Below are 12,185 nucleotides of genomic sequence, written 5' to 3' on the forward strand. Positions count from 1 at the left end.
CTGGGTTGTTGTAAGTTTTTTGGGCTGTATGGCCATGTTCCAGAAGCATTCTCTCCTGATGTTTCATCTACATCTATGGCATGCATCCTGAGGTTGTGAGGAGCAGGGTTTGTTTAACCTGGAGAGGTTAAGATGGCCATGTTTAAATATTGGAAAGGATGTCCTATTAAGGAGGCAAGCTTGTCTTCTGCTGCTCATAAAATTAGAACATGGAGCAAAGGATTCTAACTGCACATTAGGAAGAACGTCATGATAGAACTGTTCAGCAGTGGAGGATGCTGCCTCAGAGTGTGGTGGTCTCTTACTCAGGAGGGTTTTAAACAGCAACTAAATACAGGCAATCCCCAAGTTACAAACATCCGATTTACAAATAATATTATAATAACTTTATTCTTGTATCCCGCCACCATCTCCCCCAAGGGACTCGGGGTGGCCTACACACAGCACAAGGTGCCTAAAAACACAACATGAAAACAATGTAAAAATACAATTAAACATATAAGCATGAAACAACAACTAACAATTAAAAACAGCTCTTGTTACCTATGTGGCAAGCAACTGAACTGGGAATGGAAGAAGTGCAATGCTGTAACTGTGAGAAGAGGGCATGGGATATAGTGTGAGGCTGTGTAACAATTACGTAGGGCAGCTAGGGACTAGGTGTTCTTAAAAGCTTGTTTAAACAGCCAGGTCTACAGGTCCCTACGGAAGGACAGTGTTAGGGCTTGCCTAATCTCCATGGGGAGGACGTTTCAGAGCTGGGGGGGGGGGGGGGGCAGCTCTGTCTATGTCTGTATATGTTGTATGTCAAAATTGGCATTGAATGTTTGCCATATATGTGTACACTGTAATCCGCCCTGAGTCATCTGCGGGGTTAGAAGGGCGGAATATAAAAGCTGTAAATCAATAAATAGATATTGGCTGGAGTTACATTTGAAAAATGTACCTGTTCCATCTTACATACTTACATACAAATTCAACTTAAGAACAAAACTACAGAGCCTATTTTGTTTGTAACTTGAGGACCGGCTGTACTATCCTTGAAAGATTGTATTTGATGAAAATTTGCTTTTTCTGAGGAACATCTTGCACCAGAAAAAAAAAAAGATTTACTATGGGTTGTATGAACAGCTGTCAATAAAACCACTGGAATAAAAACCACTAGTACAGTTAGAAACCAGCTTTATTGTTACAACCAATTTTGAAATATTTACATAATATAAATCTCTTTTCAAGATACATTCCTTCATTGAAATCAATGGTAAAAGGCCTTGTTACATAGCTTCAACAATGCTTAGCTTAAAAAGAAAAGAAAAAACATTTCACTCCAATACAAGCCAATGAACAGAATGCACAGTTTAATTCCATTCATAACACACAGATGAGGTTACCTTTCCCTTTCTTCAGACAGGCAAACCTTTCACAGGACAAGATTGGACTCAACAGACATAGGTTTCAAAGTGTAATGAGATGACAAAAAGGTCCAGGACGTTCTCCTTGTGCACCGTTCTCAGAGAGATATTAACAGCAGGCCTCAAGATGAAACCAGTAAACTGCTAAATGCGAAGTTTAATTACCTGAGGTACCAGAAGATATTCAGTGCTGAGACTATTTGCAACAAATATAAAGCAGCCTGACACAATTATGGTCTACCTTTGCAAAAGGACAACTGTATACAAAGGGCATTCCAGAATGCGCTGAGAAGTTTGGTTATACTCGCCAGAGATTAATGAAGTCCAGGTAGTACCTTTAATGTACCTTACAAATGATGTCCATTACAGACCCTATTTTTCCCACAGATGTTGCTCTTGACAGCATTTTGTCTTGTCCTCAAGAGTATATCACCTTGCAGCCTAAGGTTGGTCTCTAACACTATTAAGCCGAGCTTTATTAGTCCCAATTAGAATAGCCCTATGGTGTTAAAAGGCGAGTAAAAGACAAATTCCGTGTATTTAATGAGTCAACTCTAGTTGGGACTAACAGGATTCAAGACTTTACAATTTCTGCAGTAATTCTAGTTTCAATATTGTACAACAAGCATATTTGCTAGTCACCTTCATATCCAGTCTGTGAATTAGTACTGGCCTTATCCAGATGGAGAGCAATGTTTGAATGAAGGAACCTGTCATCCAGGCCTCATAATCTAGGTTCCAGAGTCCAAGAAGTGGTCAAAATGTCAAGATTTTGCTACAAGTGCCCAGAATTTTGCTTTTTTACACTTCTAATTCTAGGCAAATCTTTATTCACCTTTTAAAAGTAAAAGAGCTCAGCAAACTCTAGTGCTATAAGAAAAAGTAAAGATTTGTTGAGATTGAACAATCAGAACTAATTGAAAAGTTGCAATTTTGGGGAAATTAGGATGGTAACACACTAACAGAATTATTTGGTGAAAACCAGTTTGAATTTAGCTAAAGAACATTTTAATTAATCACTATGTTAGTATGTATTATTTTCATTAATATGTACTATTTACCTTACCACATTTTCAGAATCTTCTTAATTCAAGGTCTAGAATTTCTTAATACCCTTGCTCCATATGAGCTAGGATATTATTTGTTCATAATTTTGACAATGAGAAGTCTATTGGATGTGGTATCAAAAAGTAGGGAGCCAAACTAAATGGACACTGAACTATTTTGGATGAACTATGGACAAAGCTATGTGGAAGGGCAGGAGTAGAAGGCCAAATCTGGGGCTGAAGCGAAGTGGAAATAATCCCATATGACTAAATGAGCATTAAGAGCTGGGTTCACTGAAATGTAATATTGGTTTCTTTGAAAATGCTACAGGGTTAACAACAACCAGCTTCTAAATGAGAGGCCTTTTCTAAACAAGAGGACTGATTTAGAAATCTGAGTCTATATTTTTTGCCATGGTAGAAAGATAACCCTGAATGCATGCAACTCCAGCAGCCCCCACAAACTGGCCAATATTTTCCCCTCCAGAAAGCCAATTTGCAACAACAGGGACAACAACAGATATGTAATACATCCTTAAACAGTTAACAGGGATAAATGGGGGGGGGGGGGGGAGAATACCTGAAGTTCTTGAAAATCAGATTTTTCCATTTACTTTTTAGCCTCTTTTCTGCATGCCACATAAACATAGCAACTTTTTTTGCCTAAAAAGCTTTCACAATCTTTACTCCCAAAGAGTTAATTTTGTTATGAGAGTAACATGCACATTTTTTCAGCAAAATCCAACTATCTATGCACACCTGTAACTGGCCTCATAGTAAAACGTTATCATTTATCTTCAAACAAGAAAAGGGGGTTTTCTTTGAAGTGTCCAATCTGCTGCTTACTGGAATAGTGGCCATTTTCATGAACTTAACTTGCAGACTGAATATTTCCTCTGGTTTAAGTCAAGCAGACACTACAGGCACAATGGAAAGGCTGCATTATGAAAGTTAGTGTTTAGTTCCAGGTACTATATCCAATGGCTCCCCAACAGTTTACCCTTGAGTGTGGTCAATTTAACAATGAAAGGTCAGCACATGTCAAGAACTGGATTTTTCTTTACATCAACATTTCTACAAAAGGAGAGTACAATGAAATACATAAATTCATAAATGCAAGGTACCATACATTTCACACTAATTTACAAATGGTTATTTACACTATTTTATATACACAGTCAGACCCGGTTACCATAAATCAGATAAGCTAAGCGTTCTACAAAATTCACATTGAGAACCCCAGGCCAGAGTTCAAAATAACCCCTCTCCCAATTTATAAGCCAATGCCAATTCCAATTCCTAGAAAGATGTAATGTCTGGACCAATCAGGTATGATGGTTAAACTGGTCTGATTGCCGGGTGAAAACTTCAAATGCTTCTGCTTTACAAAAGCTACTAGGCCACCATGGTCTGTAGGCTGATGTTGCGCAGGACCGAATGCCATTGCTAATGACCCTGTTTCTACTTCCAGTATCCTGCTGCAGTGTCACTGGTGATGGCATTCAAAATCTTTAGTTTAATAGTAAAGGCAACAGAACAGTTTCTTGGCAAGTCACAGCCGGAATTACATAAGGTTGTTTCTAGAGCTCCAGAAAAAAAAGTTCAAGTACCTGATGAAACATATGAATGACATGGGAACAGTGTTATCTTCCAAGAGAAGACCTTCTCAAGAACTCATTGTAAATTGGGGACAAGATAGTCTCAGTTGATGGAAGGGATGAAGCCATTTGATAAGGAAACAAGATGTAACCTTCCATTCTCTAAATTAAGCAAAATCCACTAGTTTTCAAACTCGTATGTTCATAATTGTGTTCTAGATGTCTTCAAGTAACTTCAACTGTTTCTGCTTTGGAATACGCTGAAAATACAGCAATATGAGGTTGACATCTAGTCAGAAGATTAAATTAGACTTCCTTTAATGGAAAAGTCATAATCTCAAGTCTTACTGGTCTTTAAGCTCAGTCTGAGAACAATACAGGCTCTCCAAAAGTTTTTTAAAAGTCTAGAACCTAAGGACAAAAACAAGTGCCTGTCTCTTTCCCCCTTCAGCAAAACAAACATTTGAACTGTTTTCTTACATATTCAATTGGATAAACCGGGAAAGGGCCGCTTGAAATATCACCTCCTGCCTAGAAATACCAAAAATGAGCTTATTTGATTCATAAGACAAACAGCTATTAAGAAGGATTTCTTAAAACTTGCCAATTTGTAAGAATTAGTTCCAGTATTTCAATATGCAATATTTTATTTGAAACATATATTTTCTTTTTGCAAACTGTAACTTACTAAAGAATGACTTGATTTTCTGCAATTTTAAGGTTTGAAAAATCAAGGTCTTGAATACTTTGATTTCCTAAATTCATCTAACCACCAGGTGAAAAAATATGTCATTGAAGACTGTGCTGAAAATGCAGGAAATAATACAATATCTATAAACTCAGTTATTTGGAGAAAATATTTGTTTTGATTTTTATAGCTCTAGAAACATCCTTTACCTGATGAGTTACATATTACCATTAAGTACTTGGGCTCAATACTGAACAGTACAAGAAACTGACCAATTTGCGAAAGAATAGTGGTAAGTGCTAACAATGCTTCTTAAAGGTACAGATCCACAGTCCATTAGTATTAAATTTGTAAGACTAACTAGATTTCAGACTGCAGCCTACTTTCTACTGACTAGTTTCAAGGCCTAATGGAACTTCTCCTATGCAAGGAGTTTGAACATTGTGGATTTTGAAATAATACAACCTCAATATATATATAAAATCATGGTTTTGATTTTGTAAATAAACAGAAGGTTATGTAATGATTCCTGGGGTGAAATTTCCATCCATGTTAATTGCTGCATGTATCACTAAAAAAGCCAGTCTTATGATTGGTGCATGTATCACTAAACAAGTCAGTCTTATATATTTTTGAGATGTTTATTTTACAGAGTTCTATAAAATAATTCTGAATAAATATCCTTGTTGAGTCTGTGCAACAGGCTCCCCATAATATTTCTACTTAAGGTATTTTTGGGTTTACACATACCGTTTATGATCACAAACTTTGTACATATGGGCACTTAAGTGACCAAAGTGAAATTTCAGACTAAGAGTTTTCTGTGTGACTACTCAACTTGGTGCAGTTACTTAAAGCCTTTCCCCATTCTTAAACATACGCACATGTGCACTTGTGTGTGCACACTCATGCACGCATACACACTCAGTAGCTAAGTAAACATTTGTGTTTCATTTCACATTTTTGAAAATCAAATCGCTCTTGGTAGGATAGCTTTTAGGGAGGAAAAGTGTTCCTGATCAATGTTTCACTCTTCAAATGCCATCCTTTCCAAGAACGACTTGGGTTAGTTGTGAGTTCGCCATCATCACAAAGAAACAGAAACTCTAGCAAGTTAAGAGATCTAAAGACCGAAGACCAAAACGTAAGTCAAAGAAAAATTAGAAGACAAAAAAAATGACTAGAGTATGAAATGCAATGGTTAGTTTTGCACCCAGACACTACAGAATTGCTCAGCAGCTTGTCCTTGTTGGCTTCTACCAAGCATATCTACCCTTGCACTATATGTCAATGTGTTGAAGTTGTGTGACACTCTGGGAAAGTGGTCTTTTAAAGCTTACGATTGAAGTTAGAAACTTTCTCCTACAATACTGAACTCTGCACAGGGGAGTAATTGGTTGTAAGTTCTCCTTAGTGTGAGAGCAGATTTATGAAATTTTTGCATCTGTATGTTACACAAGGAGGAAATCCAACCACCGCCCTTGGCAATTAGGCAGAGTTTAGAGCAGTAACAGCTTGAACACCGATTTGTCTCATTTCATCCCAGCTCTATTGACAGTATCAGTGACTTCTACTTCAGTGCAAACTGCTCCTGTCCAGATACATCTTGTACACTGTACAGCTTGCAGTTAGACAATTTTGTACTATCCCAATGTTACTTATGATGTAAAAGCTTTAAAGTATTACAGTCTGCACTCACTCTCTTGAGAGAACTGAGGAAAAGCAGCAATGGAATGTTAAAATTCCTAATAAATAATTCATGTATCATGTTAAAAATTACAAGAGAAAGGATTAAATTGGCTCTCTTTCTCTTTTATAAATCTAATGTTTCTATTCCTTCTACAACATCAGTAAGATCTTTGTTTCAGGTTTCACATTAAAAGAGTGATGTTTAGAGGCAATAAAAAGCAAAAAAACACCATAGGAACATTACAAAACTAACAAATGTTTAGCTTTTTTCCATGGTCTATACGCAGGGGGAAAAAAACTGTAAGGAATCTTATCCAGGTGTGGATAAGGAAGTTCTCCGTTGTTACTCAGGAAGTTTTAGCATCATGACTTCGTTCTTCATTTTGAAGTACTGATTGAAGCGAACAATTGCATACCTATGGGGAAAATTTAAAAATATCAAAACAATTAATTACTGCTTCTGAGGTACAATTCAACAGAATGTTTCCCACATAATTTTTTTGTATAGTGAACCTTAGTTTTATCCTGCCATCTAGTGGTATTTTAGTGCCTTGCACATTTGAAAAACCGGCAAATTCTATTGCAGCATTCAAGTACAGTAGAGTCTCATTTATCCAATATAAATGGCCAACAGAACGCTGGATAAGCGAAAATGTTGGATAATAACGAGGGATTAAAGAAAAGCCTATTAAACGTCAAATTACATTATAATTTTACAAATTAAGTACCAAAACATGTTTTACAACAAATGGACAGAAAAAGCAGTTCAATATACGGTAACATTATGTAGTAATTTCTGTATTTACGAATTTAGCACCAAAAGACTGCAATGTATTGAAACAGCTGTGGATCCGGGCAGGAGGCAGACTGCATTGGATAATACAGAACGTTGGATAAGCGAAGGTTGGATAAGCATGACTCTACTGTAGTAGGAAAAGGTTTTCATGCCAAAATGTCAGTTAAGAGTTGATGGAATCATGCTATTATTTCCTAAGCTATTTCATCCAGTCAAGAGTCAACTGCTCTAATAAACAATGTGAACAGAATTGTTATTACACAGTGATGCCAGAGTATTCTGTAATGTTTCAACCAATGCTTGTTATCAGCATATATTGTATGTTCTTACAAAAGTTTAGACTGGCATGTAGAGTGAACTGAGTAAATATTAAGGTAGAAGGAAATTTTGCTTCAAACAATTGAACAGCAGGTGGATGAACACCAATATTTATTTCTATTATTTTAAGCACTTTTGAGATTTGGAAACTATTTGCAGAGGCAATATATCTTTCAATAACAAGCAGGTATGGATAATATTTCATATCTCAAACCTAAACATTACATCTGTGCTTCAAAAACTATTCACAGAAGTATAATCTGACATCAGAACAAAGGCTGTGGTTTTATACACATTTCCTGGGACTAAGAACGAGAGAAATCATTTGGGACTTTATTCTGTGTAAGGTGTGCAAGGTTGTGCTGGCAGTTACTTACCCTAGAAAATCAAAGTCAATGGTAGAGTATTTGGCTTGAATTAGGGCCCACAATCCCCAGAAGAAATGAGAAGCCTATAAAGTAAAACACAACAGTAAAGTCTGTTAGTTGGGATCATAGCCTTTTGTGGATGGTGTTATACTCCATCTGAAAGATCAAATGTATAGCTTGGGGATGGTCTTGCATGAAGGCCATGCTCTTGGAAAGCCACCTTGCTGCAATGCCCAGCTTCAGCTACTGTGATTTTCTTAGGAAAAGCATACTTGGTCACAGTGGTTCATGACTTAGTTGCTACCCAATTAAACTACTCTGCTGAGCTCTATGAAACGGGTTCAGAATCTGCAGTTAATGCAGCAGCCAAACTGGCATCAGGTATGCATTTTAGAGACTGGTGGAGATTAGGGCATGGGGAAATGGGTTCAGGCTACAAGAAAGGACATTTGACCTAAACATTAGGAAGAGCTGTTTGATAGTTTGATAGTAGAATATGCTGCTTTGGAATGTGGTGGAGACTCCCTTCTCCAGAGGTTTTTAGATAGAACCAAATGACCATTTGTCAGAAGTGCTTTGGCAGGCGTTGGACTCGATGGTCCTTACAGCCTCCTCTAATTCCATAATTTTATGCTGCTATAGTTTTGCAAGAATACATTGGCTCCTCAGTGGCTGCTCTACAACTTTGGAACTCCTTGCGCAGGGAAGCCAGAATGACCACTTCCCTGCTCTCCTTCCGGCGGCAGGCTAAAACCTTTCTATTCAGGCAAGCTTTTAAAAATGAAGGTGTTTGCGACCATCAACGGCTGTTGTGCTTTTGTGATGTGATTTTATATGTTTCTATGGTTTTAACCTTGATTGTTTTAATATTAATGTTGTTTTAATACTGTGTTAATATTTGTATATTTGAAGTTGTACTGAAATAGTTTTAGTTGTGAGCCGCTTTGAGTCTCCGTATGGAGAGAAAAAGCAGGATATAAATATAATAATAATAATAATAATAATAATAATAATAATAATTTGCTTCCAAGATGTGGTGCTGACCTACAAAAATGACCTAGGGCCGGCCAAGCTATCTGTAAAACTGCCTTCCTCCACACAAACATGCCAGCAATTTTAGATTTTCAGAGGAGGCCCTGTCCAGGGAGACCACATGAAGTTATATTGGTAGCGAAACATAACAGGCCTTGCTCTGTAGCAACACAACTGTGGAAATCCCCACATGAAGGTTAAATTGGCCCCATTTTTAGAGCTCCAAGCGGACAGCCAAAACAGTGCTGTTCTACATAGCATTCAATGTTTGAAATTACAGTTTTAACTGCTTTAAAACTGGATTCTAGAGTTTTTAAAGATTGCTTTTAGGAGGTTTAAAGCATTTATTTTATGTGTTTTAAGAATGTTTTAATCTCTGCATTGTTTAATTGGTTTTTCTTTTGTTTATTGCCTTGGAAGCCCTTGTAGGCTGGGAGGTGATACACAAATATGGTCGTTTTGATACCTGGCCTGGGGAAAGGATAATCATGCTAAAAGTAGTGAATTGTTTTGTATTTTTCCAGGTAAAGTAAAGAAACAAATTGCTTCCCTAAAAAGTTCTAGCAGGAAGACTTCACAATAATCTTGAAAGCTATCAAAACACGACTGTACCAACATGATCTGCTTCACCTATGCAGAATATGCACTTCTACTTTACCATTCTGCCAAGTAGGAATACTTATTCTTTGTGCAAACATAAGCCATTTCAATCCTACTCAAAGTGTTGATCTCTGGAGCAGGGCCCATTCTTGAAATACTGACCCTGTCAAAAAGCTGAAGAGGCCACTTACACCCACAGCTTTAAAGTATGTAGTCATGAAATACAATAATGGGTCAGGCTTTAGCATAGCTGGTCAATCACCGGCAGCAATAGATCTTACCAATTAAAAGGTTCGCAGTTCGAAGCCCGGGTCGGGGTGAACACCCGACCTTGAGCTCATCTTACTGTCCACCTTAGCAGTTTGAAAACAGCTGTGAGCTGTGAGTAGAGAAATTAGGTACCACTTAAATGGGGAGGTATTTTACAGCACCACAAAAGAAATACCAGAAAAATGCTGGTGATCAAAAGGAAGGAGGAAGTCTGTGATCAAGGCTCTTCATCATAGAGGATGGAGCGACAGCACCCCCCTGTGGCCAGAATTGAGCCCAACCCCCAGGACACCAAAGCTGACATAATACTTCTGTTGTCTATCCTGTCTGTTTAACAGCATTGAATGTTTGCTATGTATGTGTTCTGTGATTTGCCCTGAGTCCTCTTCGGTGTGAGAAGGGTGGAATATAAATGCTGTAAATAACTGTGGCACAACAACTTCTCTTGTACAAGGGAGAAAATTTCCCCGACAATGATTTATTTAAGTCAAACCCAATTACTGGAGTTGGAGGTGGAATCTCATTATAAAAGCAGCAGAAAAGCTTTTAAGAAGAATGAGGGGTCAAAAACTACCTTGAAATCGGTGAGTGACGCACACCTACGAAAATGCAATATTCTAGTTGTCTTCAGGACAGGCGTTTAACAATCTACATGTTTCAACAACAGATTAGACGAACCCAAACGTCACCTCATGTAAGAATTCTGTTATGCTTTTACAGACTTCCACAACTTTTCACAAATAATATACTGCAGATTTTTTGGATCTGCTCTCTAGTAACAGTCAGATAATGAATGTTTAAGATCAATTTACTTCTCAAAAAGCTAGAATTGGCTCGAATTAGATAAAGATTTTTCCAGTTTTCTTTGGTGTGTACTAGCTGCCAAGATAAAGATTCCCGACAAAGAAATACATTTCCTTGGTAAAACCTAAATCTTTTTGTATGAAAAGGCAACATCTCATGTGTGTAAACCAAAGAAGTCTTCAACTTACCAGGGCAAACTGGTTGACTTGGACATAAAGCACTTCAACCTCTTTCTCACTGACATCTGTTCCAAATCCTTTGTATTCCTTATAGGCTTCCAGGTAAGCCCTCAGCCACTTCTCTTGAAGTTTTCTGTCAGGATAGAGGCTATAGTCTACCTCACTCACCCCTAAAAGAGAGGATCTCATTTTAAAAAGAGTTTGAAATTTTCAAAGACGGTACAAATTTGTGCATGCCATGTTATATGTTCTTCGCTCCCTAACTCACTGAACACATTTGTACACACTAAACTTGTGGTACAAATGTGCTGTTATGAGAATGTCAAGGAAATTAAAATGTGCGGATCTAATAGAAAAGAAAAAGAAACCATGATGTGCTACTTTTGGTAAATTAAAACCAGATGTATCCTAAAGTGAATTGCGCAGGCCTGTCATTTCATAAGAGCAAATACCATAACATATATTATTACTTTGCACATATAGCTCAGCCCATTGGCCACTGGTAAACAGAGTCTGTCATGTTCAGTCTGCTATGTAACATCTATAAGAAACCACTAGGATAAATTGTCTAAAGTTTTGGGTCAGATGTCATCAGTATGAAGATGATACCCAGCTCTATTGCTTCTTTCCATCTAGTTCCAAGGAAGCTGTTCCTGTGCTTAGCTGGTGTCTTGCATCTTTAATGGACTAGATGAGGACAAATAAATTGAAGTTTAATCTAGACATCACAGTTCAAAGACAAATATGGGGACAGGGATTTGGCTTATTTTAGATGATGTTACATTTCCCTGAAAATGCAAATTTTCAATGGTGCGTGTATACTTGGATTTAACTCTGACCCTGGTGGCCCAAGTTTCAGCCCCCAGAGTGCTTTCATACAGAGATGACACCAACTGCACTTGTTCCTAGAGAAGTCGACATCTAGGCATCATAGTACATGCCTTAATTACATCATGTTAGGATTATTGAAATGCAATCTATCATGGGACTGCCTTTGAAAACAATTCAGAAACTTCAACTGACCCAAAGAGTTACAGGACGTTTGCTAACTGGAACTGGATATAGGGAGCAATAGCTTCATCTACTGTCAGTTTATTTCCAGTCACAATTCAAAGTGGTGTTCCTGACATACATGGCTTAGGTTCAGGCTCTTTGAAAAATTGTATCCCCCTTTATGAGTCCCTTGGGACTCTATAATTGTCTGGAGAAGCCCTTCTCTCTGTCCCGCCATCTTGTCAAACCCACCTGGTGAGAACGAGGGAAAGGGCCTTCTTGGTGGCTACTTCCAGACTTTGGAACTCTCACCCTAGAGAGGTCAAGACAGCCCTCCCTCTGGCAGCAGGTAAACATAATTCTGTTCTGCCAGGCTTTTAACAAAACAACGA

At 37.8% G+C, this 12,185-nt stretch overlaps 1 protein-coding gene across 1 annotated transcript in view; it reads right to left on the reverse strand.

Moving 5' to 3' along the window:
* Positions 1–1,165: 1,165 nt before the first annotated feature.
* Positions 1,166–12,185, reverse strand: part of ETNK1 (ethanolamine kinase 1) — a 36,678-nt gene continuing 25,658 nt past the window's right edge. Inside the window, exons 6-8 of the mRNA XM_060776568.2 lie at positions 10,810–10,970; positions 7,925–7,998; positions 1,166–6,849 (exon numbers count right to left, since the gene is read on the reverse strand). Of these exons, the coding sequence (XP_060632551.2) occupies positions 6,777–6,849; positions 7,925–7,998; positions 10,810–10,970 (308 nt within the window). The 3' untranslated portion in view covers positions 1,166–6,776. The remainder of the gene's footprint in view (positions 6,850–7,924; positions 7,999–10,809; positions 10,971–12,185) is intronic.

This window comes from Anolis sagrei, chromosome 5 (assembly GCF_037176765.1).
Source record: "Anolis sagrei isolate rAnoSag1 chromosome 5, rAnoSag1.mat, whole genome shotgun sequence".
Lineage (NCBI taxonomy): Eukaryota > Metazoa > Chordata > Lepidosauria > Squamata > Dactyloidae > Anolis > Anolis sagrei.